Below are 27,814 nucleotides of genomic sequence, written 5' to 3'. Positions count from 1 at the left end.
TAAATAATTAAGTTCTTTTTCTTCTTATTTAAGAGCTAGGCTCTTGTCGGTGGAGTAATCGCAAATTATCTCTGTATGGCTAAAGGCTATAGCTAGCCTTGATTTCCTGATACGACACGACATCAACTGTTTCCTTTATCTGATCTAAATAACTTTAATTAAATTTTTATTGAATTGATATTCAATTATTTTTTGTGAAATTACTCCACTAGTTTGTTATAATTATAACAAAGATCGAACACTCAGAAAAAATTCCTTCGATCCGGTCGGATTCGAACCGACGTCTTCTTGCATACCGTGCCAGACGCTATACCAACTAAGCCACGGAACGAACCAACGGACCTCACGAATTTTTCTATGTGCTTGCGTCGTGTCTTTGTACTTGGTCTTTCAACGACTTTTTAGTCGTAGCGCCATCTATGAGAAATCTATTACAGATTTATCAAATAACTTTGTTTCGTTCTTCCTCTCTTACCTTCTATCTTCCCTTTTATTATGCTTTTAAGAAAACTGTCGTGACGCATCAGATGACCAAACATTTTCCACTTTCGGTTTTCTATTGTCTTTAATAAGCTTCTACATTCATTCACTATTCTTAACACCTCCTCATTGGTATTTCTTTCCGTCCAAACGATTCCCTTCATTCTTCTCTAGCACCACATCTCAAATGCCTCCAATCGTTATTATTATTAAGATTAAGTTATAACGATCAAACGTGAGAACTATCACGCCAGAATTAATGTCCCCAAGAGTCTTCCTTGTGTTCTAGACAAGCCTATTGCTGGCATAAATTTTCATTATTTCGGTATCTTTATCCATATAAGTATCATGTACAATACCGTTTCGGGCTCTTTTAAATTTTTCCTTAAATTTGGTTTAATTTAATTTTTTTATTTGACTTTCTGGCGTTTGAATTTTCTTTCACCTTAGTTGTAGTGGGCACAATCTTAATTTTCTTTTCAATTTCAATGCTGAATTATATGATGTGTCTGCTAATCCACGCTTTACATGGTAAAAGGTTTATAAAACGTGACGGTAAGGAACATGCCTTGCCGAAAGTGTTGATTTAAGCAAATATAATAATTATGATGACTTTGATGGCAATAGGTTAAAAAGAAAAAATAACGAAGAGAAAATAACTTTTTTATATTGGTAATGATCTGAGTGTTCTGGATAATACTCAGAAGTGAATTAATAATAATAATAATACTGGTATCATCCCAAAATCTACACATCTCTCTAAAAATCTATTGTATTAAACACATGCTCGATATGCCGCCGCTTCTTTAACATGAGGTCACTTCAAAATACACCTGATCGAACAAACTCCACACAAAATCACCACTCACTCTCATCCCATCAGAATAACACAATTGACCCAGAATACTTGGCTTAGACCCGTTCCGAATATCCGACCTTGAGTCTAGTTCAAGAAAAATCTTTGTCATAATAATAATAATAGTTTAAAATAAATAATAATAATAATACACTCATAGCCCCGCACTAGGGACTGCATATGGTTTTTTAAAATTTAAATATTCATAGTATAATAGTGTTTGAATGTCAACTTAGAACTACTTCAACAATTTACATTATACAATAAAATAACATAATAATAATTTACAACATAGTCAATTAATTAATGTAAAATTCTTCAACTGAGTAGCAGCACCATTCCAATAGTAAAGATTTCGATTTTTGTTTCATAATGTTTATGTCATTTACAATTTTAAGGTCCGTGGGTAACTTATTAGTAGTTACTAGTTCAATTTGCTCTACATTTGACTCAAAGTTCCTTCTCATTTTTAAAAGACCCGTCAGCAATACCAAAATGTATAAAGCTTGGTACAGTGAGTATACCCACCTCCCTGAAATGTTGCTGACATGACTCCCAAGGCACGGGTTCCAACCCGTACCATAGTGCGAATGGCCCGTTTCTGCAAAGCAAAAGCGCCCTCTGCGGCGATTTAGGCCAAACATTTGTTCATGTTCATGCCGATAATCACTATGAGGAATTTCATTACCTATGTCCTATAAAAGTTTTAAAAATTTTCCGTTAGACAGGCGTTAAAATAATGATAATTAGTAGTTTAAACTGTACGTAATTCGTGTATACTCGGTAGCGCTGATCAGCACACAAACTAGCGTAACTTAGTAAAAAAAGTTATAATAAAAATTTTATGTTGAAACGTCGTGCGTAGCCTGAAGCCTCATTTGTGGACACAATAAAGCTATTACGTTGCCAAATTGACTGAATAATTAAGTCATGGAGTGGCGAGGCTGCGTGTTTGTATTTCGGGTTGGTCGGGTAGGCACTTTAATTTGATTTTCATTAGCCAGTGACCATTTTATAGGCTGTTTTTCTCAAATGTTAACATCTGTTATAGGGTATTAGGGGTTCGTCACTGGTGTGTAATGACCATCGAGTATATGACCGGAAATGGAGACGAAATGTCATTTAATTTGTTTGAAAACTATTCTGCCGTATCATTACTGTGACAACTGCGCTCCTTCGAAAATCCGAAACCATTGAGGGGTGTCAATTATTTTACTTCAAATAGACCAGTTCAACTTGAGCTTTGCTGTAATTGACGAAAATTGTAAAATTACTTATTTAATATTTAATTACCGATGAAATGTGATTCTGTTTGGTTTGTAATTAGATGTTTTGCTATTTTTGCCGCACTACCGAATGGAACAGCCCCCCATAGTTAGAGATATTTCCCACACCCACTTCGTGAACTTTGATACCGTCTAATAATACCTGTGAGTAAGACCAAAGGAAATATACTTTCAGTTATTTGAATGACAATATACATTATTATTTACTTATTTACAATATTACTACCAAAACAGAAGTAATAGTGACAATAGGCAAAAAAGGCCAAAAACAACTACATTTAAATTTAAAATTTCTATATAAAGTTAAACTGTTAAAAAGACTATGTAAAATATATGTACAAAAAAGATTTATAGCGACTGCACTTTCGAGTAATTAATGCAATCGATGTCTTCCGTTTTAATTTTGCCTTATAAAATAATAGTTCATAAAATTGTCCTTTATATTTTATTTCTGCGGTGGCGATGGCGGTAAAACAAATTTATGTGAGCACGCCGATCCCGGAAACGATCGGCAATTTATCGATTACTGACCTATTTCCGGTTCCTTTATAGAGTTATGTGGACACCATTTTTCTTTTTAAATAACTCTCCCTCTGTAATAAAACATTATTTTATAACACTTATTGTGTTAAAGGAGAAAGTTAATTGAACAGAAACAGTTACAAGTTCCTTCACATAAGCTTTATTATACCGTTAGCAAAAAAAGTAATTACACTACGTAACCACGATAGTTATCTAAACGATGGCGTGACGACTTTAAATATTCGAGAAACGAAATTGTTCGATACTAAAAAACTTACTCGTTTGATGGAAATTCGTAGCAATACTCTACAACGTAGCAAATTGCTACGATCGCTTTTGGTCTACGTGACATATAACTTTACCATAGTTCGCTGTGCCATTACATACATTAGGATGCGGGCTACATGCAAATTGGATGATCAAGTCGATGACGTTAAGGTCGTCTTTCGCATAGAATTACAATAAATTACTGTAGGAAGACGAAACCAGCTTATTCATAAGAAACATTACAAGTAGGCACTGTATTGTATCTGTTTACTACTTACTACGAAGTTTCTTTAACATTCTAAAAGGTAGAGAAAAAAATACGGTGACCGTATCAATAGCCATCGAACTAAGCGCCGAATACAACTTCTAGTTCTAAAATAGAGCCTCCAGAGTACCGTTATAATGATATAGGAGATTGCAGACTATCGCGGTATAAAATCAAATACCTCACGAGGCCCCATATTACCGGCGACGTGAACTAATTGCAAACGATATAACACTCCACAACCCCCAAATTAGGACCAAATTGAGGTATGGTTCCTCTTTTAGCGTTTAATATCAGGCTGACGTTGCAGAAATTATATTTCATGCATAAATTATTGAGATACTAATTAAAACATTTATAGGAAAATGTGTAACATAGAAACAATCACTGCTGAAAATAAGCTTCAGAAAAGTACATTTTTGCCTTATTATTATTATTGGCTTTGTAAGATATCTAAAGAAATAAATGTGAAAGGCCATTCACGGTTGTCAATTTAAATATGTGACCAGTAGAACAGCGCGGTTCGTGCTCTTCGAATGTACTACAAATCCAACTTTATTCTAAGGGTCGAAACATAAAACTGCGTGTGCAACGGCGCATCGCAGAAATCTACGAGCTCGTACGACGGATCGCAAGAATTTGCGAATTGCTCCGCACCGCGCTTTCCTGCGATGTTAGTCTTCTTTGTGCTTTTTTTGTATTTACTTATAGAAAAAATTGAATAACAGCAGTGCCACACTCTTTTAAGGATCCCTGTCGCTACCTAGTTTAAAAAATACGTTTAGTACCGTTGACGATCGTCGAATCGCAGAATTCGCGTCGGAATTTATTTGCGTTGCGAATTCGTATCGCGCCGGTTCGCGGTTTTGTGTTTCTACCCTAAAGGTTGGATGGCAAAAATCCTTAATAGTGACCCGTTTAGCTCTTGCACGTTGTTTCAATCTGTGATATTTAAAATAAATATTGTAAATGATAAATATATACAAATGTTTATTTACTAAGAACAACCCCCAAAGTTTCTTACTCATTCTTCTCAGGGGAATCTACCTTACGTTTGAGTAGTAGCGTATGGTCAATGTGACGATTTGAAGTGTAAATTACTTACCTATGAAATACAAAGATACATGTCAATTTGAATAAACATCTCGATGTTGATATGCTGTGTTAAATTTTGGGGTTAATATTTTATAAATCATCAACGAGGTTACTTCACCGTCTTTGATAAATAGATTTCATAATCATGTGTATTTTGCTAATAATTCGACTAAATTATCGTTATTACTTGGTGTAACGGGCTGGTGTCCGCAACTCGACGACAGCGCGCCTATTTCGCGTGTGGTGGGTGCAGGGTCCTACTCGTACCACCCAAGCTTCTCCAGGAATCTTAGCAACCTCCTCGGTTTGCTGAAGAATTCGGGCAGTGACCTCGGCACTCCAAAGTACTTCGTCCTGTAGTTAGCCACGCCAGAGCAATGTAGTAGGATGTGCGTAGCCGTTTCCTCCCCCTCCATGCACGCTCTGCATAGAGGGCTGTCTGTGATACTTAAATTAAAAAGGTGTTTATTTTATGAACCATGACCCGTTAGGACGGCAGTTAGAGTGCGAAGCTCTAGCGTATTAAGTTTAATTAATTTTCGAGATAGACTGGCGTTGAGCATTGGGTGTGCTTTCCCCGCCTGTCTACAAACCGTAGACAGTTGCCCATGAATTATTATGAGAAGATTTTTTACCTTTATGTATAATTGTTCTTGACCATTGTTAGGGGAGGGACACTATGGTTTCTGGTCCTACAGCGTCCGTCTCCGACCCGTTTCTGGCTAGTTCATCTGCTGCGTCATTGCCGCGTGAGCCGCTGTGTCCTTTAATTCACTGATGAATGATCGTTATTAAATAGACTACTAGTGATCCGGTAAACAACCGTGGTAACCCAGTGGGTTGACCTACCACCTCTCTCAAGCAGAGGCCGTAGTTTCAAGTTCGGGCTCACACCTCCGAGTTACTTGAAATTTACGTGCGAAATTTAATTTGAAATTTAGCATGAGCTTTTCGATTTAGAAAAGCATCGTGATGACACCTGTATTTCAAAGAAAGTCATAACCCTCGGAAAACATCTGAACCCGCATTAAACCAGGGTGGCGGACTATTTTATTTTATTTTAACTTATTGGAAGACCAACGGCTATCTTAGAGAGTAAAAATTAAAATAATAGGAAAGCCAATTACAGGTCCTCACCGATAGACACACATTAAGTTAATGAACATTAAATTATAACTATATAACTAGTAACTATACTAATATAGGTAATAGCATTTTCGCAACACTTAGTAAAAAACAAACTACTAATAAGATGCTTCACCGATGCAACGCTAGTACTAAAAATGTCAATATCAACCTGCTTAAAGAGATATGTATTCCAGAGGTAAGGCACAAAAGTGAATTAAACCTATGGGACTTTGTAGGGTTACTAAGAGAAATCATGGACACGAGTTCCGAGGAGTTCACGGCACCAGAAGCAATTTTTCGCAAAAATACTAGATCTGCTATCTGATGTCGCACCGCTAGCGGAAAAAGATGATGTTTCTTACACATATCAAGATACCGGTTTGACTTGTACTGCTCTCTAGTTCGAAAACATAAAAACTTAACAAATTTTCTTTGCACATCTTCAATTCGCGATATGTGACCTAAAACCTTGCCTGAGAGGAGACCCGTGCCCAGCAGCGGGGCGTATAAATAGGTTGTAGATGACAAGTGATCCAAAAATAAGAACTTCTTATTCTTCTTGTTTAAGTTAAGAGTTTCAATACATGTGCCCGAATTTTGATACCAGTATCGCTACAACTGAATACCCAACCTACGCCTTACACTGAATACTCTGCAAGAAAAATTGTAACAGCCGTAATGGAGGCAAACACGAAGGCTGAAACAACTTTTCTTATATATCTTCATTATTTTTCTTACCTTTTTTAAGTATCGTATTTACTTGCAACCTACGCGTAGGCTTATTTGATTATTATTTCATCGTTCTGTACTTTATTGTAATGCCTTTTGATAATAGAATAAATATATTTATTGGTAGTTTATTTTTATAACTCAATGCTTCCGGTAACGATAAAGATATACTGGATTTCGTATGTAGTAATTACGTATGAAGCAACGCAATGGCACTTCAGTAGCGTGCATTTCTTCTTCTTGTCTTATCGATACCAGGTTGCACGGCCAGTCCAGTCAGTCAGGCCGAAACGTCGGGATTCTAGGTAGGTGTGAAAAATACCTATTTGTATGTAAACGCGTTTATTCCCGTTTCCAAATGTTAGTACGGACAACGGCACATCAGACTACACATTTTTGTTCGAAAATCGCCTCTATTGCAACGGAACAAGATATTATGTCAATATGTAGCTTGATGTGCTGGCGTGTGTACAATGCAACGCGAAAGTTTAAAAGTATATATGATTTTCTACGACTTTAAGTGTAATTGAACAGCTCAGCGGAGCTTCGGTCGGCTTTTGGCGATGAAGCACCATGCAAGACGACTATTTGTAGCTGGTTTGCAGAATTCAAACGCGGTCGTGTGAATTTCAGTGACGAATTTCGTGATGGTCGCCCGTCCACTGCTGTGAACAACAAAAACATCCATGTTGTGCGTCACATGATCAAAATAGACAGGCATGTGACATACCATGAGATTCGGGCATCTTTAGGCATAGGCATGAGTCAAATACAATCAATACTACACAAACATTTGGGTGTGAAAAAGCTGTGCTCTCGGTGGATCCCACACAATTTGACTGAGGCTCAAAATTATTGACAAACTAAAATAACCGTAAAAATAACCGTAAACGCCGTATCGTCTTGCACCACGATAATGCCAGTTCTCACACGGCCAGACAGACAAATGAATTTTTGAAGGTGAACAACCGTGACCTTATGAGCCATCCCGCGTACAGTCCCGACCTGGCACCTTGTGACTTTTGTTTATTTCCAAAAATTAAGAACCAGTTACGCGGTCAACGATTTTCATCACCGGAAGAGGCTGTCGAAGAGTATGAAAAATATGTTTCAGAGTTTGTCACGGAGGAATGGCATAAGTGTTTTCAAAATTGGTTCATTTGTATGAAAAAAGTGGATTAACGCTAACGGAGTACAACTTTAAAATATCGTATGTACACGATTTAAAATACTTTCCCTCCGTGTCGCATAGCCGAGGAACACCCTGTATAATTCTACACTACTTTCGCATACGTCGCGATCAAAGGCGCGGCCAGCCGTTCGTGTAAACATAATAATAATAATACTGAACGCCCATACTTTTACATTTATAACCCGCCCTAGAACGCACTCATTTGGCGACGGATCAAAGCGGGTTTATATTAAACTACACCGTCTTAATCGTTGCATTTTGGTTTAAAGTCAGAAGAAATAGCGATTATTACACTTTGGAGCATCCTTTTAAAACCTTGTATTCACGGATAAATCTAGTAAACTTTTCTATAGAGCTATACAAACAATATAACATTTTATTTTTATAATGTCAAGTGACGGACGGGACGAATAGGTTAGGTAGGCTTGGAGGTAAGCGACACGCCTGTCCATAACAGTTGCAGTGCCATTTAGAGCTTTAAATCATAAAGATCTAAGGGCACTGCCACTGAGACACCCTGAGACATAAGTGAGCGGTGAGTGCTCTGAAGAGTTATTCAACCTTGTCCCTTCCTCTCCTTTCCATCAGCGGACCACCCGTGCCGGACTGCGTTGCCACAGTTGGACGGTCAGTTCAATACCGTCCCGCACTAAAAAGTTTGGCAATTCGTTTTTATGCCGAACCATCAAATTGTGGAACCAACTCCCGGCGCATGTATTCCCTCCCCTCTATAACATCGGGTCCTTCAAACGTAGTGTGAAGAAGCATTTGGCCAGACCGGCAAAATGATAGTGACGGAGTGAAGATATTTGTGTTTTCCATCCGTTACTCTCTTCTCTGGACTGTATTCGCACTTTCCATCAGGCGCGGTGCAGTCATTTTGCCGAGTCACAATAAAAAAAAAATAAAAAAAAAAAAAAAAAAGTTGACAAGTCCCATGTGCCTGTAATTTCACCAGCACCCTTAGCCTTCACAACCGGAATGCAGTAATGCTCACATTACGGCTTGGCGGTAGAAACAGGTAAGGTGGCAATATTTCTCTGGACAAACTCTTTCACGAGGAGCTGAACTGCTATTATTTCATACCAATACTCCATAACCAAGATTCCAATCCGTGATGCTGGTATAAAAATATCAATACGTAATTATTTACTGCACTTAACAAAGGTTATTTTAATATAACACGAAAATACCGTGATGAATGTATTCATTCCATCAAATTACGCTTACAACCTGTAGGCAGACAACAAAAAGTAAAGAGAACGGGCACTCTCGACCCCTCCCTAGCTTTGGATACCGCACCACACCCCGCACATTGCCGGTCACATTAACTGAACGACAACAAGGCTGCCGGCGAGCCGTTTGACGCGAAGACGGCTTTGCTATTTGAATATAGTTTTCATTTATTCATTTCGAAACTTGTACGTTAATATAAAACATAATTTTACGGTACTATTTATAATGGTCGTGAATTGTGCTGTGTACGGCTGTTTATCATCATTTTCGGAAAGATGAAACGAAGTAGGTAAGTAAAAAAACTTATGTCTGAGACTCATTCAGTTATTGTCTTCTTCATTTATTTACTGCAGAGTAATATATGTATGAATAAAAAATACAAATTTATTATATCAATATAATGAATGAGGCGCCATGACTTCGTGAGCTAGTAGACAAGGGTTCTCGAATTTTCAATTCATATTGCCGATAAATATTACATAAGTAGCGAATATACCTAATTATTACCTAAGTAATGATGATCAACTTGGACACGCAATTTCAAATACCTTGGTTACCTTATTTAAAAGTACATGTCCAAAATATAACATTTTAAGTGCTTTTAATATATTTTTTAAATAAATCTTCAATATTACTCTAGTTAGTGAGTTAATGAAAAATATAATATTATATACATGTAAATACATAATAGATATGTATAATTATTAGGATTCTGGATTCTGTTAATAGAATCACACATAATAGATTCGCGTTAGCACTTTCGCTATATTGCCGCTCTGTTCACGTAACGTAATAGTGCAAGAAAGTGATGGGTAACCCTGCCGCTCCACGCACACATTTGCGCGTGTGCAGATAGCGCCTTGTTGTATGTACTAGTAGTGGGTAAATAATTCTCGACTGTTGCACGGAGTGTCCGGAGTGTGCTGAAGGTACAATTTAAAATGTTAATGTGACAACTCTACGCTTCCAGTGAAGTGTAGGTGTTGATGCGCCGAACAGGTAGTCAAATATCCGTTTTAAATAGTAAAAAATAGAACACAAAATTCTCTTTTATAAATAGTTAAAATTAATTAACGTGTTCGACTTAAGGGTAAGTTCTGACCCTAACGATGTATAGCTGAAATATCATTAAACATTTCAATATTCTAAAGCTGGGTAATTGTTTTTTATATCTCAAAAAATTATTTTGTCACTTAGCGGTATTTTAGTGAGAGGACGGCAGTATAGCTCTACAGACGGGGGTGATAATCTTTTATTCTAACTCCATTGTCAATTTATGTCCTTTTTGTCGTATTCGAAAACCTTGAACCTGAAACCTTTGTTATAATTATTATCACAAAGATCGAACACTACGAAAAAATTTCATCGATCCAGCTGGATTCGAACCAAAACGTCTTCTAGCAAACCGTGCCAGATGCTATACCAACTAAGCCACGGAACGAACCAGCGGATTTTACAAATTTTTCTATTTTCTTGTTGCAGATTTTTGTTTTGGTTTTTTAACGACAAAATAACCAAATAATCAGTTACCCATTACCACTTATGCCTTGCACCATTTGTAATCGATGTAATGAAATTCGCGCGCCGTTGAATCGAACACATGCACTATGATGGATGGTTAACCAATACCGCCGCTCCATAGAGTTGATAAATGATTTCACAGCACTCAGACAGAGAACATTGATGGCTTAATGACTTAAACTTACGGGTTCCCTTGACTTCATGCTGTTTCGCGTAGTGTAATACACTAACTATATTACAGTCACCAAATTAAAATTGTAGCATATCTCATTGTGAAAGAGTTCGTCCAAGGAAGTACTGCCACCGTACTTATGTGATGATGTGACCTCCTTACACCTTTTTATCGCCTTTTCTCGGTTCCTGGATACTTGTTTTCAATTTTGAATCGTTCTTTAATTCGTTTGCCTCGCCGTTACGATTTTGTTTCGTTCCGTCGCCACTCCCTGCTCGATCGCGGCAGCGAACAGTACTCCTCTAATTTTTATTTGCTTCTAATTTTGGTTCTTTTTCGAGTTTTAGTACCACTCTGTAATAACTACTACTAATAATGTGTCAATTTTAATACCAATCTGTAATACTGTACAACTCGGCCCTTTCGGGGTAAGTCTATGTCACGTTTAGTAATTAAGTAGGGAGTATTTTGTAGCGTTGTACCTGTTTTTTATTGTATACCTTTTTTTGTTACAGCCTCTTTTTTCCCATTTCGATTCAATTACGAATATTTTTTTGCGGACTGAAGTATGCTATTTCATTACCGTGTACCTAGTCAGGGCTCATTAGGGTTTACAACCTTTTCACTTATATCTGCGGCCTAGCAGTAGTATGAGCATTACTGTGTTCCGTTTTTGAAGGGTAAGGGTGCTGGTGAAATTACAGTCACATTGGAACTTGTCAATTTATGTCTCAGGGTGACGGGCGCAGTGGTTTTGCTCCTCAGATCTTTGCGAGTTAAAGCTCTGAGTGTCACTGCTCACAGGCGTGTCGCTTGCTACCAGGCGCACAACTTGTTCGTTCCGTCACTTGACAGCATAAAATAAAATCAAATTTAAAAAGTCTGTAAAAGGATAAAAAAGAAAAACTGTTATCCCGTTGAAAAATTCACAGCTGCAAGACGTGTTAACACGTACCAAGCTGCTTCTAATGTCGCCGTCGGAACTGCAGCAAGTTAGAAGGTGTTAAATTGTAAAGAAATATAACAAAATGTGGAAAAAATCCAGATTCAGTAAATATTTAACAAGATTATTTTTTTTATTTTTGTGAATAACTGCACTAGTTTGTCGCGTCGAAAGGTTTTTTCTTTGTTTTCGATCTCTGTAATTAATACTTATAATAAACTAGTCGTGTTATTTCGTAAATAAAACAAATCAATAATACATGTTCATGAAAGGCGAAATCAACGTCAGCTTATCGTGACTGGAAAGTTACCATTCAAAAATTCTCTCACAGATGACGCTTCGGCATCGAAAGCCGAAAACTCATGTAAAGATCTATAACAGACACATAGAAGAATTCGTCGCGACGTAATAAACTCGACCTGTAGCTTAGTTGGTAAAGCAATGGGGACGGCATCCCGTGGTCACAGGTTCGAGTCGTGTCAGCAGGTCGATTCAAAAGCTTACGATAACTCTGTTGTTGACCGATTCGAATAGATATCGTACGATTTCTTTTAATTTTTATTCACAATAACCGAATCGAACATCAAACTGTCGTATTCGAAACCGCACCGAAATGACGTCACACCCGTACGATTACTCGAACTTCTCGATCGGCAAAGACTGCAAACGTTATTCAGAACACAGTTATCGAATGAAAGTTACCGAACGTCCTATTGTTTACAAAGCAAAGAATGTAATATGGAAATGTTTTATTACTTTAAATAGTATGTGGATTTTGTTCAATTTTATTAATTTATTTTAATGCGAGCATTTAAAAATGTACATTAAAACGATTTCATTTTTCTTATAACGCCATTGACTTACAAATAAATGGACGACGGGTCTAATACAAAAACCACGAAAAAAATGTCCCAAGTCAACCTATTTAAACGTAGTGACATGTAAAGGAATATGAAAAAGCTAAAACGTTGAATTTAAATTGTAATGTCATCGCAGTACTGTCTAATTTTGCTTGCTTCGCTGTCAGTTGAACAAATGAAGACTAAAGCGTGAATGATGCTCTGTATACGATTTTAACGCCCTATAAGTTCGGACACTTTTTAGCGCGGACCCGACGTCCATACAATTGTAAGTCAATGTATAACGCCGACTAATTCCATAAACGTTGTTGGATAACGATATCGTATACGAATCCGAATCGAACGTTTTAACTCGAATGTTCGGAAAGCGCCCTTCGATTCGAGAACGACATCCAATGGAATGATTCGGTTAAGAAATCGAAGAGTTCTGAATCGGGATCCTGGTCAAACGATTTTTTTTTTATGTTCGATCTTTGTATTTATAAGATGCTGTTTAGCTGTCAAAAAGGTTGTCATAGTTCTATTTGAATACAATATAAAAACCTCACAACTCAACCGAAAATACATTGTTCTGAACAAGTATAATATCATTGTTTGTATCTGCCACGACTAGAAGCCGATCCGCAACACCTATATTAATAGAAAATTAAAACAAGTTATATTCGCGAACATATTACACATATTTGGAAATCTATTTTTTGTTACTCGCGTTAATGATGAATTTCAACCATGGTTGGAAGAGATAATAATTTTGATAAATGTACTTTGATGTTTATAAAAAATAATTGGAACAAAAAAAATGCTACCGCTAGCAATGTCGTGCAATGTGTTTGTATTTTTTTAATAAGAGTTTGGGCTTGGATACAAATCCTTTGAACTATGTCTTCGTTTAATTATCGGGATCCTCAATAAATATTTTCCATTGTAATCTTAGTATATTATGTTTTCATTTTCTCTTAAATAACTTAGTTCTCTGGTTTGGGTTTTCTAAATAGTATTTTACGCTTAAAAGAGGGAGTCAATATTTGTGTTTTCACTTTCACATTATTGTCACTTTGAACAAAAACTGAATTTTTAATTAGTGGAATTTTCAGGATAAAATCTTTTGTAGTTTGGTTTAAAATAAGGATTATAGTTCTAACTTTCTTCATCACTATTTCTTTCTTAGTATTTTTTTCAATTTTTTTAAAACTTTAAAACTGTACTTCAAAAGCCCGCTATTTTTCTTTTTCATTTTTCCATGTGTTTGTATCAGAGACATATTCAATAGAGGTGGGTGATTAATAACGTAACGATGAAAATATCATAGTCATCCGCCGTCAAATAGTATCACCGTGACTTTTTACGAAGGAACGACATTCCAAACTCACATAGATTGTTACTCCGTTTCAGTAATTGTCACCATCACTCACATCACGCCAGACGACGTATTTCACAAAGAAAATCATCCGCGATCTCCGTTCTGTAAGAGACTGGCGACTGCGCTACACATTGTAGTTCGCTTTTATTTTCAAATTCTAATTATGAACCAAGCAATAATTAGATCAGTGTAAATACCGTGTAAATATTGTAAATACAAATAACACAATTGTACAATATTGATCAAAATAATAAACATGCCGCATGGTCTTATTAACGAATAAGTAATGCTACAAGCCTGTAAAAGTGTAAAGGTTACTGCGGATAAATTTTTGAAACGAAATTAAACGTTACATCAAAGTGATTATTTACGCCGGATTCACGAGTCCTTCGCTTGCGTTTTTCGCTTGCTTGCGTTGGCTGGGTACACGGCGTAGAAATGTGCCATCCGCGCAAAGGCGATCACGAGTCTTCCGCTTTGCGTTGCGGAGAGACTTGCTCGCATGCGCGGCGCCTTGTCTTTGTTTGGGTTATATTGGACGCGTGGACGCTACTGCTCTGTGATTGACCAATGGTGCCACAAACGTTCCTTGTTGCTTGCGTAGAAATATCAAGCTTGCTAGGTATCAAACTCACGTAACGCAAAGAAATCCAATTTTCTCCATGTCTAACATTCAAATGTCCAAATTCAAAAGTCCACTGGCAAGGCTGTATGGTAACACCTTTGCCTACCCAAATAAATGAATGAAAATTTATTAAAAAAGAAAATCAATCTCAAAAAATCTCAAAGATTTGTCTTCATGTTTATTTACTTTTCTCCCTGCTTGGGATTTTTAGCCAAAAATAAGAGGACGGAACTGTTAATCAACATGGATAATTATCGGATTTATGTTGGATAATTATCAGATAATTCTCGTAATAATTATCGACGAAAATAAATATCTTAATATTTTTGAAACCTGTTTAAACACAGTAAGTAAACGCGTGTGATTACAAATGAGAAATGGGCATATATATTTAGATAATGATTTATGTTTGCGGTACTTTGCAAACTCACGATCTATATTAGACAGATGTATTAACTTCCCGACAGCGTTGTGGTTACACAGGCTACGATGTTCGAATGGGATACGGACCCTACATGTGTCTATATACGTACCCCGTCCAATCTCCGGCTATTTCAAGTGGGCTAGCCCCTGAGCTAAGGCAGTAGAAAGCTTAAACATTTCGACTATTTATTCTCATTCAAAACTGTGGGTTCTCAACGACTTTTTTTGTGCAAAGTGATATTAATAAACCGACGCCGAGAGACGAGTGTTGGTTGCCTCAATACAAAAATACATAATGCCTCCTTAGATTAACTAACGTATTTAAGAAATATATGAGAGTTAAATAGAAAAAATAATGTTTTTATTAATTAAATATTGCAGTATCATGAACGACTTATAAGCTTATTGCAAATATTCATTTAAAAGTTTGTTAGTTGATAATTGTTAGGTTTTGTTACAATGTAAGATGGCGCGTCGAAGTTGATTGTGATTGGTTCAAATATTTCCATTGGCGGTTCGATTAGACAGCAATGGTATTATACTTGTCTAGACAGTGCTTAGAAGACAGTGACAGCGCTTTTAAAATTCCTTAATTGCGGAAAAAATGGCGGGAATTAAATAAGAAGGGATTTAGAAGACAATTTCATTATGAAAAAAAATGTAGGTATTTGTATTTGATCAAATGTTGTAATTAGATTGTAGTAAAGATATTTTGTTGGTAGGCAGTACATCTTTTTTTTGTAGTTATAATTACAAATTGAATAGAAATAAATCAGATTTAATAATGCGGCGTGTAAACGTCTGACGTTAAAGTATGTGCAAAAGTTAGATAGATAAAGAGAGATTAGAAAATGTGCTGCGAACATCTTTTTTTTCACTCCTGCACTAATTGTATTAACGAAAGCAATGTTCGTAAATTCAAAATTACAAAAACGCTGTGTAAAGTGCCAATACAAGTCTAAACAAGGTTCGGGAGTTTCATTTGTGTACACCTGACCATTTGTGTACAAACATGGCAAACAAAGTTTGGAAGATTCTACGTATCCACATTTTAGCTGAATTAAGGTATCTGGGTAATACGAAACGTGATCTACAATCCTCTCTAATCGATTTTTTAATATTTTATTTCATTTAAATTTTATTGTTAAGCAAAAAAGCGCATTTGACATTTATACGAGTCAAAAAACTTTAGGTCCCTATACCACTCGAAAAAAACCAAAATGCAAATCCGTTAGTCATAACAAGGAGGGCAGCCTAAACATATAGCCATAACCTAACCTCCGGTTAAAAAAGCCGACTTCAAAAGTCATTCATCCCCTAGTTTGCCACCCTTAGAGGTGGAATAGTTTCTTGAAATTTAAATGGGAGCACATCTGAGGTACCTTCTTTCCAACAAAAGAAGAATCATCAAAATTGGTTCACAAATGGCGGAGTTATCGCTTAACATACATACAAAAAAAACATACAGACGAATTGAGAACTTCATCCTTTTTTTGAAGTCGGTTAATAAACAAAGAAGAAAACTGTACCGCCTTAATTTAAAAATAAATATCATGTTTCAAAGAAGGTTATCCGCGTGGTTGTCTAAGTATTGTTTTATTCCGTTCAAGAATACTTTGACCTCAAAAATAATACAACTTGACATATGACATGTAAATTAGTCATAGACACATTTCAAGATTATTCAAAATAAATTTTGTTAATAATAAAATTCAATATAATAATGATTGTATGTAGTAAAAAAGTTGTAAAAATGTGAGAATATATTACTATAAATTGTCTATTAATTACCTCTGTGACGCAGAGATCCCGGGTTCGAATCCCGAGCCGGGAGAAATACTTGTATGGCCTACATTTATTTATCTCGTGAGTTTGGGTGTAATTTGTGGTTGTCCATAGCACCCGCGACACAGGGTTTCTGCCTTTTTGTTCTATTAAGTACGCAGCAAACAAGCATACGTTGTGCCTGATGAAAAGCGGTCACCGTCACCTATGAACGCCTGCAACACCAGGGGCGTCACGAGTGTGTTGCAATCCTGTAGGAAAACCCCGACAGGGAATTAATTCCACAGTCTAATTATGCGTTCAGTACGAAATGGGCGTGGTTCCAAAGTGCGAGGATGACTCCCTGCCGGTGGCCAGCAATGCCATGATAAAATGTTGCTGTTGGCATTTGTCAAACAGTTCTTCAGAACATTGGCCATTATACAGGCATACATAGGGAGGCAAAGTCTCTCCTCGCTGACAGTGGTTCTATATCATCTGTACGCACAGGATCGTCAACAATTATCATAGCAGGTCTTTGAACCGCGTCAAAGGGCCCAAGCTATCTCTCATGTACGGGCCTATGGGTGCGTGCGTTATTTATTAATTTTTTTAATAAAAAAATCATTATCACTATGTTAATGATAAATACTTAATGAAATGATTACATCGGTATCGCAGAGTGTGAATGCGTGTTTACCTATATGCATTGACGTTATTTATTACACGCATGTATTTTATGTATTTATAATTCTTAAGTAAGTAAGTGTTGGTAATTTTGAATTTATCTGTTGGTTTATGTATGTCTCCCTCTTCCCTTGGGTTGGCTAGAAGAGATCTCTTTTAGAGATAAATTTATCATTGTGACCAACTATGTGTTATATATGTATTATACCTTTGTATAATTACATCTTTGTTGCATTTATACATTTATCTAGGGGCATGAGTGTGTGAAAAAAAAATTACGCGTTGAATCTGAATCTGACCTATAATGTAAACATGTTAAGCTAAAAGTTTCATATAAAATTTATCAATTCTGCCATATTGTATGTGAAAGACATTCTTTTCCTTATTATCTTTCCCGAAAACGTGTCACGTTTTTGTGATACGTTGTTGTATATAACAAGATTACAAAAGGATTGGGCGCCATGTTGCGGGTGATAATGGTTGCTTGAAAAATTGATTTGTGAGATGTTTTATGTGAAAAACGCGGAAATCGGTGAAAGCTGCCTAATACATACTGCATAATAACTTACACTAGGCACCTTTAGTGCCTTAGTGTAAGTTTTCAATTATGTAAACGTAACTATCGCGTTTGCGTTAAGATTTCAATTTAAACCTTATAAATACATTAAAGATCCAAATAAAACTCTTAAGACGATATTACCTCAGCTCTAATTCAAATTATTCCCTTACAATACAGTTCATTTTGCTTGGATCGAGCTGCGGGGCCTTATTTCAGAATTATTTTCTTACAAACGAATTGAAAGCCATTTGATAAATGTATATCGTCTACGATACGTGTTCTAATTAGTTCGGTTGATATTTAAAAAAATCGTTGTAGAAAAAATAAATAAAAAACCTGATTTTCAGTCATTGGCAAAAACCTGCTTGATCTCTAGGCACTCTTGATGTTGTGCGTTTTAAAGGTATTCAAATCGCATACATTTTTTCAAACAAATTTTTAAAGAAAATTTGTTGTTTCAAACAAACCCAAATAGGTCCCATGGTCACTGACAGCCGTGACTATAAATTTTACGAATCCTGAAAATATTGACGCTACCATCTACTGTTGGCACCAGCGTTCGAATTGTGCAAAGGAAAATAGTTCTTTTAAACTTCCCAGCATGGCGAAAGTCCAATAATTAATCGGCTTTTACGAAACTTGACTGCCTGAAGTAAGTAATTCAACTGTGTCGAAGCCTTTGAGCCGAATTTCCAACTTTTTTATTTTCGTGATAATGAGGCCGCAGCGAGGAAATAATTCCCTTATTTTCGCGCCGTAATGGGCGTATTGATTTTTTTCTACTTTTACCCGACTTCGAAAAAGTTTTCATTTGCTTGAACTGTCTCCATGGCCGAACGGTTACCATGCTGGACTGCCACGCAGAGGTCTCGAGTTTGATTCCCGTGCCGGGAGAAATATTTGTATGGCCTACATTTATTTCTGTAGTGAGTTTGGTTGTAATTTGTGGTTGTCTATGTATGTTCATGGCACCCGCGATACAGGATTTTCGTGCTGGGTTATGAGTGTGTGCGTTATTATTATTATTAATTCGACTGTATTTTTATGCATATACGCGATTTCGTTTATTCCTTTTTTATTAGAATGGTGGTACCTCAGGAGTGGTCCCGTTCAAATCTTAAGAAAATATTCCACCACTAAGGGTAGCAAATTGATGAATCCGTTTTATTGGATTTAATCCACTTTCAATCAAAATTGGCAAATGGATGTAATTATTCAAAGTTTGTAGGCTTGTTTTATAAAAAAAAACTTATAACTATTATATATTTTGCACTTTGCTCATTGAAAAACTGGCACGTTTTCATTTCTACACAATGAATAATTAAGTCACCGTTTTCTCACCTATAATTTTATTTCTTATAATGAGCGCCAAGCCGTTTCAATTAGATATCAAATTTAGTCAGTTCCTGTAAAGACATCATTATCCAAAGTTGATCGCAATGTACTACTTATAATAATATATAAGTGAAGAAAAAACTGTCATAGGTCTCTCACAAATGGCTTCGGGCAAAAAAGACTTTTTAATCAAAAACAAAAATCGGCAACAAGGACATAGAGAAATTTATGAGGTCTGCTGATTAGTTTCATAGTTCAGTTGGGAGAGCGGTTAGCCCCGGTCTGGAAAACACGTTTTCGAATTGAAAACATTCGAATCCAACCTGATCGAAAGAGTTTTTCTTTGTGTTTGTGTAATCTTTATATCAATAATTATCGGACAACATATTTTTCAAAGTCCAATGATATTGGTACGCTTGCAAATTATTGTTATTTAATTAGGTTAGTAACTTTCACTCGTATCCCAATACTTCCATAAGTCTATTTGATCAGGAGTCTATTGAAAGACTTCATAATGAGCAGGTTATGTATCCATAATATTAACCTTAGAGCTAAGTCCAAACTCATGGTACCACGATTTCGTTTAACCAAGGTAAACAACTCTTTTACGGGGAACTGTATACGTTTTTACAATAAGATTCCGGAGCATATATTCAGTTTATAAATTCCTAAGTTTAAAAACTACATTAAAAATATTTTGATCGAAAAATCATATTACAAAGTTGAAGACTACGTGTTAGATAAAGATGTATGGAAAAACGACATGGCTCCAGAATCCACACAAATTTGATTCAAAGTGTATTCCATAGCATTTAAGTTTATTTGAAGAGAGCAATCCCTAGAGTTTCTTGCTCGTTCTTCTCAGGGAGGTCAGCGTAGTGAACGAGCAGTAGCTTAACTGTGACGTTTTCAAGTGTAAATTTTTTTTACCTATGGAATAAATAATCTTTGACTTTGACTCAGGTAGGTCTCGTGAAATGGTGTTGATGCTGCCCCATAGAGTACTGAGCAATGAGGCTGTTTCTCTATTCAAACTTATTCATGGTATGATAGCTGCACCTGACATCATTCAACGTTACGTGTCTCCGTCTCCCGTCAGTTGCCTGCTAAATCTTAAAACATTTTCGCTCCCTATTTGTAGAACTAACTTCGGTCAACACTGTCCACTGTATCGCATGTGTTCTTCGTACAATGGTGTCCGTTTTGATTTCGATATTTTCTCTGGTTCTGTAGTCTCATCTAGGAACTCAATTAGAAAGTGTCTATTATGTTAACTATACGACAGACTTTGTTGGGTCACTTATTTAATATTTTGATACTTATACACTTATTTTGGTCTGCTGTGCATGTTGTGTTCACATCAAATAGAATACATTCTTATCGCGTCACTATATAAATGAAATACTTGTAGTTTATGTCTGAATTGTATCCAGTTTTGTGAACCGAATAATTAAAAATAAAAAAATTAATACAAAGATCCGGCTAGATTCGAACCAACATCTTCCAGCAAACCGCGCTATACCTACTAAGCCACGGAAACGAAACTAGCGGACCTTACTTTTTTTTGGTTCTATGTGTTTGCCGCCATTCTGTGAGAAATCTACGAAAGCATTCGTAGATATCTCACACATTCAATAAAACTTAAAAATCACAATACTTATAATGTCTATACTTTTATGACTTGACACATCTACTCATTACTGATCTGTGTAGAGCCCGCAAGCAAACGCACAGTGCTCTTGCGACGTTTTTTTAATTTTAATCTATTTTGTTTGAGGCATTAGCCACCTTGCGTGACTATGTCAGTCTCATGGGAGGAATACTGGGACACCTACCTCCTACTCAAGGTACATGTTCTAAAACTTGTACAAATTTAGAGCGCGAATACATAATACAGACGCTCTGAGCCAACAATTAATTTGTCCATTGCATAAACTTACATTCTCAAACATTGTATCTCTCAGGGTTACGTAACGGTTGCATTCCACCAATACATGATATGATATGATACAGATCCTCTATTTTATTGCAAGCACTGCAGAATGGGGATGGTTTAAAATCCATCATATGAAAGAATTTATTACTTGGAATGTGACCAGAATGCAGTCTAAAAGCTGATACCAGATATTTCCTTGCTATATTGACAGAATCAAGCCAGGGTACCACTGTGGGTTACTCTGAGTGGTTCTGTACCATATTCCAAAGCCTTTATCCACTACGCATATCAGCAGCTATCTCCTTGTCAAAGAGTTTGTCCAGGAAAATACTGCCACCTTACCTATTGCTGCAGCCAAGAAATAAACGTTCACATAAATGAATTCCAATTTGAAGGGTGCTGGTGAATTTACAGGACTTATCAACTTATGTCTCAGAGCGACGGGCGCAGTGGTAGTGCCTCTCACATCTTTGTGATTTATAGCTCTAAATAGCACTACAACTGTTATGGACAGGCGTGTCGCTTACCATCGAGCGTACGACTAGATTCGTAAAAAAATAGTTATAGATAATAGACTGTTACATAATGAAAGGTTTTAAAATACGAGTGTGGGTTTATGAATCGAGCCGACAGGCGAGTTTCATAAAAATATCACACGGTCGTTTTAATGTCTAATTATGTAGTTACATACACTGCTTTATCTATACACATATTATAAGCACTCTGTGATGTGTTCAGGAACCGCATGGTACGACTGGCGAAATGGCGGCAAATAAAAACTTTTCTCACGCATGTCACACAACCGTAGTTTTTATTTCATTCTTGACAAACTAGAGTCGGCCCCAACTATTATATCGTTCGATATCAACTATCATGTGAAATTTGTAAAATTGTTTGCAATTGGCATTTAATTTCGAATAAAACTTCATGTCGACTGATATTAGAATTGAGGTCGAATCAAATTGTTTTGTTTTTCAGAGATGTTCGAAATTTGAATGTAATAATAACATGGAATTCGATGTTATTAATATGCTTAATAATAACATTTTCACAGATAAGAAATTTGTTCTAACAAAACAGTTTATCTTTATGCTGATCGTAATTTCCAGTTTTTGAACACATCATAGCAGGTTTATGACATGTGTTTAGATAAAAGTGTTATTTCTATTTGTCTATTATATCGAGCAAATCTGCGTGCCAGCACGTTACTTCTAATCGCACATGCCCTATACGTTCCCTTTCTACATTCGTTTGACCATCACCGTTTCTAAAATCTTTACATTAATTTTTCTCCTGTATCACAACCACAGTGCCATAACCTTAATGCTCATCTACAGAGTGGAAGCCTGATGACCTGTACAATACAGGTTTTTCTATACCTACCTCGGGCACCAGTCTCTCACAAAACAGCATGCCCAATCTTGTTTTAACCTATAAGTTCTTTTACTCTTAAGCCTGTTTGTGCCGAGAAAATAAAGCAAAATTTCAAATCATTTCTTTCGAGTGGCCTTAAAGACCATGTCGCTGCCGTTCGTGCTATTCACACCAGCGTACGTTTCACAGAAGATCAAAAATCTCCTGAGAGCTCAGAGCGAAGGGCACATTAACACCATATCTCATACCGCAGCCACTGACTTTGACATTATCACATTACATTCATCCAGTACATTAATAGCAGTAGAGTTCCTTGTGAAAGAGTTCGTCCAGGGAAGTAATGCCACCTTCCCTATTTCTGCCGCCAAGCAGTAATGTAAGCATTATTGTGTTCCGGTTTTGAAGGACAAGGGTGCTGGTGAAATTACAGGCACGTGGGATTTGTCATCTTATGTCCCAAGATGACGGGCGCAGTGGCCCTCAGATCTTTGCGATTTGAAACTCTGAATGGCACTGCAACTGTTATGGACAGGCGTGTAGCTTACCATCAGGTGCACGACTTGTTCGTCCCTTCTTTGGATATTATATATATGTATATAAAAAACATAGTATAGTGTCTACGCCGAGGTGCGCGCCGAAGCGTAGTTGTATGCGCCAGACCCGGTATCGCGAGGACCACCCATCTTTCGTTTCCTTGAGTGTAGATGGCGCATCTCACCACCGACCCTGTTTTGCCAAAATATGATCTTTTCTATGACCAAATATGGTAATAAACAAACGACTTCCGCTAATTTCCATTTTAAGCGCAATTATCAACCCTCAGCTCCTCGCGCCCCAATTAGTATTCGAGAGACCGCCATTAACGTTCTGTTCGAGATAGATAATTTTCGTGCACGTCTTTTGTCCTATTATTAACCGACTTCAAAAAAAGGAGGAGGTTCTGAATTTGACTGTATGTTATTTTTGTATGTATATTACTTGATAATTTTGTGAATCAATTTCGATGATTCATTTTTTGTTGGAAAGAACTTTTGAGATCGGTTTTTTAGTACCTGTTTAAAGTATTACTTACCTTTACGTTATAGTTTCTGTGAATGTCACTACGCCCATTTTTAATGTCCACAGTGATTAGAGCACTGATTTATTTTATTCTTCTTCTTGTCGTATCGATGCGAGATTTGCAGCCTAGAAATATAGCACATGTTTGCCATCGTGGTGAAAGGATTTGGCAGTACGGTTCTTGCTGATTCTTACCCAGGGTACGCCTGACGTACAGGGAATATGAATAGTATGTCTTAGAACGATTACACATGGCGACTCTTAGCAGCGATGAAAACGCGATGCATTAGCCATGCAGTAGCTAGCCTTTACACACGCGCGCGTTTGCATCGATGCAATCCCCTGTAAATCGCAAGTGGAGCGATGGAATCGCGCGTCATTTGCGACTTTATTAACGTTATCAACGACAGACTGTTGTGACAATGGGAAGTGCTAGAACGACAGTCGTCTGACGATAAATAACACGTCACGATAAAAATGTGACAACAGATAACCGCAGCTTCAAACGATTTTGTCATGCAAACGACAAGCTGCCGTGAATCGACAAATTGTCGTAACAATCTATTGGGAACGCTGAACACGATAGTCGTTCAACAATGAAACAAACGTCCACGACATAGTCAAGACAAATAGTCGTGATATGGGAACAAGCTAGACGCGACAGTCGTCAGACTTATTGTGAAGCTCCTTGCGTGCAACCCGCATTTATTTTATTTAGTCTGGTTTAAATATGAAGTACAGTTATGAGTGATGGTAATTTAAAATATGTTATTATTGTTCCAGGGCGATGTGGCGAGGGTAGTCCATGCGAACAGCTTTGTCGTGAGCTGCACGACGGCACATACGAGTGCGGTTGCAGTTCGGGCTTCGTGCTGCACGTCAACGGTTATGGCTGCCAAGGTTGGTAATATTGCGATAGAGAGTTATTCACCGTTTAACAAGTCCGAGGGGCAAATGAGGAAACTCCGTTGATAAAAAATCATTATTTCAGAATCTTAAAATGTTTATGCAGGTATGTTTCATTTTCACCTCACTAGCTCGGAAAGGCTTTCTTTCTCATTTGAAATCTGCGCGCAAAAGCGTTTTTGCACGCTAGGGTGCAAAAGGTTTTTGAAATTCGATCTTGACGATGGACTGTGGTGTGGTTTATTCGGTAAGATTTATACTGCAAAAAAACGTGCAGTACAGTACAATGCCGTATGAGCGGGGTGTAACACGACTGGAAGCTACTTACACGAGAGCGATATAGAAGCGTACATCTATGCGAAAATAGCAGTATCTTGCACTTCATGTCGCTAACGCGCAAGTCGTGCCCTGTTATACTAGACCTATAGGAGATAGGTTAATTTAACTGATAGGCCACCGTATAATACCTCCCGCGTAAATTGTTGTATGTCAAATACAATTTTTTTGCTTTTTAACTTAAATATATCATTTTTATGTATAATAGAGGCTTCATGTTTAAACGTAAGAAAATCACTTAATGTTATGTTTACTTTCAAACATAGAACCTATAATATGCATACAAAAAGGATATGTTTAAGTTAAAAAGCAAAAAATGTTATTTTAACTTGTAATAACTTACGCACTAGGTGTTGCATAATGTATTTATTAATTTTCTTTACATAAAAGATATCGCACAAGAATATATTTGGCATAATTCGTACTGAAAAATAAATCGAGCGAAAAAATATACTATGTTTTTGATAAAGCAAAATTATTTATTAAAACATAAAAATTGAGAATTGAAAATGTTACACAAACTTACGTAATAATATTTAAAACAATAAAACAATATTATAAAGTAAATTATCGGGTTTTATAATACTTGTTTCGATTTAGACTTACGAAGTCACATCAGTAGGGCTGGCACGATAGCGCACGACTTACACGAGAGCGATATAAAGTGCGAGATAATGCTATTACCTATGCGAGAACAACAGTTTGTCGCGCTTTATATCGCTCTCGTGCCAGTCGCACCCTATCGTGGTCACCGGTGGGCGCGACTAGCGCGAGAGCGACGTAAGGCTGCCTTTCCACCAGAGATGTGCGAGGTAAGGAGGCGGTGCGAGGATGTGTAGCGGCGCTGTGAAACGGTGTGATGTTTTCCACCTAAGCTATGCGAGGTAGCTAGGTGGTTAGAGGATATGCAGCGGCGCTTTTCAGTTCTGCGCGGGCGGGGTACGGTGTGGTGGGGTGAGCGGTGGCGACGTGTCAGTGTCAGTTAGTGTCTTACTTTCAGTACCTCTAGTTTCCTACACCGATTTGCACATTCCCCCCCTTCATCTCTCACATACGTCTCTCGCCATTTTGTGTGTACAAATACTTAGCTCCGCTAACTCTTTTCCACCGGAGCTGCGCTAAGCGAGGCTAGGGAATTAAAGTAATCCTATTGGTAGATTTTTTCCTCGCACACCTCCTCACCACGTCGCACATCTCTAGTGGAAAAGCAGCCTAAAGCGCGAGGTAATGCCATTCTCGCAAGGGGATCTCATGATTTATGTCACTCACGCGCAAGTCACGTCTTGTTTTGCTAGATCTACTTCTTTGACATTAAATCTAAGCGTTCTATACCTTCTTTTTAACCGACTTCAAGAAAAGGAGGGAGTTTTCAATTCGACTGTATGTTTTTTTTGTATGTATGTTACACGATAACTCCGGTATTCGTGAATCGATTTTCATGATTCTTTTTTTGTTGGAAAGATGGTACCTCCATAGTGGTCTCATTTCATTTTTAAGAAAATCATCTACCTCTAAAGGTGGCTGATCACGCATGAACATTCATTTTTCAGAACAAATTTTACTTAAGGAGCAATTATTTTAATGGTTGGTTTTGCTATTCTCCAATTCAAGGCGTTTTTCTCTCTCAATATACTTAATTTATCCTTAGGGGAAATAGTGTGCACGCACGAGAAATATTTACAATCCAGAAAAGATGCATCCGTATTCTTGATAATTTGAGTAGTACTGATAGCTGCAGACCGCACTTTAAACAATTCAAAATTTAGACTTTGTGTTCAATATATATTTTAGACATTTGTAAATTTATTAAACAACACCCTGACTTTTATACTAACATTGACGACCTGCCCCGACGATACACTTTTAGACCTCGCAATAGATTGCTTCTGCCACGATCTCAGTTACACATACTCAGCTCAAGTCCCCACTCAATGTCGGTGAGGATATTCAACGAGCTCCCGCCCATTATTAAAAACGAGGATAAGTATTCACTGTTTGTAAATAAAATAAAATTACATTTTATTAATAAATGCTATTACGATTTAAATGAATACTTTGATGACAAATAAAAATAATAATATTATAATAAATTTGAATTAAAAAAAAAAATCAAAAAATTCAAAAATTATTTATTGTTCTTTCCACCAACAATACAAATTACAGGGTATTTAAAGTAAAGAACATCATACAGTGAAATTGTTAGGTGGAAGACTGGTGCCTAAACTAGGTTGGACCTTTACTATAGGTCACCAGGAATAATAAAGAAATGGTAATTATATACTACAAAGTTATACTATTGTAATCTAATTAAATTCAAACTTTCGAGTGACATAATTCTGCTTATAATATGACGTATTTCTTTCTTATTACATGACATATATATATATATTTAATATGATTATTTGATAAATAACAATTCTATTTAAGAATTGAAACCTTGGCCTACCTCTGCTCTTAGTGTTATCCCTAATAAAGGGCTCATAATGTGTAGCATTATTGTAATTTTAAGACATGTATGTACCATATGAATGCAATAAATATATTGAGTAGTGAGAACCGATTTTTATTATCTCCTGTGTCAAGTCCTGTATAGTGGCGAACTAGGGGATATTTCAATAAAACTTAGCTAATAGATGTAATTCCACGTACGTTTGAGGTTGGTTTTTTTTAATACTCTGTACCGAGATTATAAAAAACGAAAACCACAGTTCTCTGTTTGATTTTAACAAACAGAAAAACAATGTAAATATAATGTTCTGCACTGTGAAAACTATAGAATCAATTGCAAATATTTTTGTGACTGTTAAATTGTTGTATTCGAGAAATAACATAATAGTCACAATTATCCACTGAGTGCCACAAATGAAAAAAGTTAAAGTAGCTACTTTAATTTTTCTA

At 36.7% G+C, this 27,814-nt stretch overlaps 1 protein-coding gene across 1 annotated transcript in view; it reads left to right on the top strand.

Annotated features, from left to right (window-relative positions):
- The window catches only part of LOC113227337 (pikachurin-like), a 311,398-nt gene that overhangs the window by 94,682 nt on the left and 188,902 nt on the right, over positions 1-27,814 (top strand). Inside the window, exon 3 of the mRNA XM_026460230.1 lies at positions 24,458-24,574. Within this exon, the coding sequence (XP_026316015.1) occupies positions 24,458-24,574 (117 nt within the window). The remainder of the gene's footprint in view (positions 1-24,457; positions 24,575-27,814) is intronic.

The sequence above is a fragment of the Hyposmocoma kahamanoa genome, unplaced genomic scaffold (assembly GCF_003589595.1).
Source record: "Hyposmocoma kahamanoa isolate Upper Pololo Valley unplaced genomic scaffold, ASM358959v1 210, whole genome shotgun sequence".
Taxonomy (NCBI): domain Eukaryota; kingdom Metazoa; phylum Arthropoda; class Insecta; order Lepidoptera; family Cosmopterigidae; genus Hyposmocoma; species Hyposmocoma kahamanoa.
This window is presented reverse-complemented; position numbering and strand designations above follow the sequence as displayed.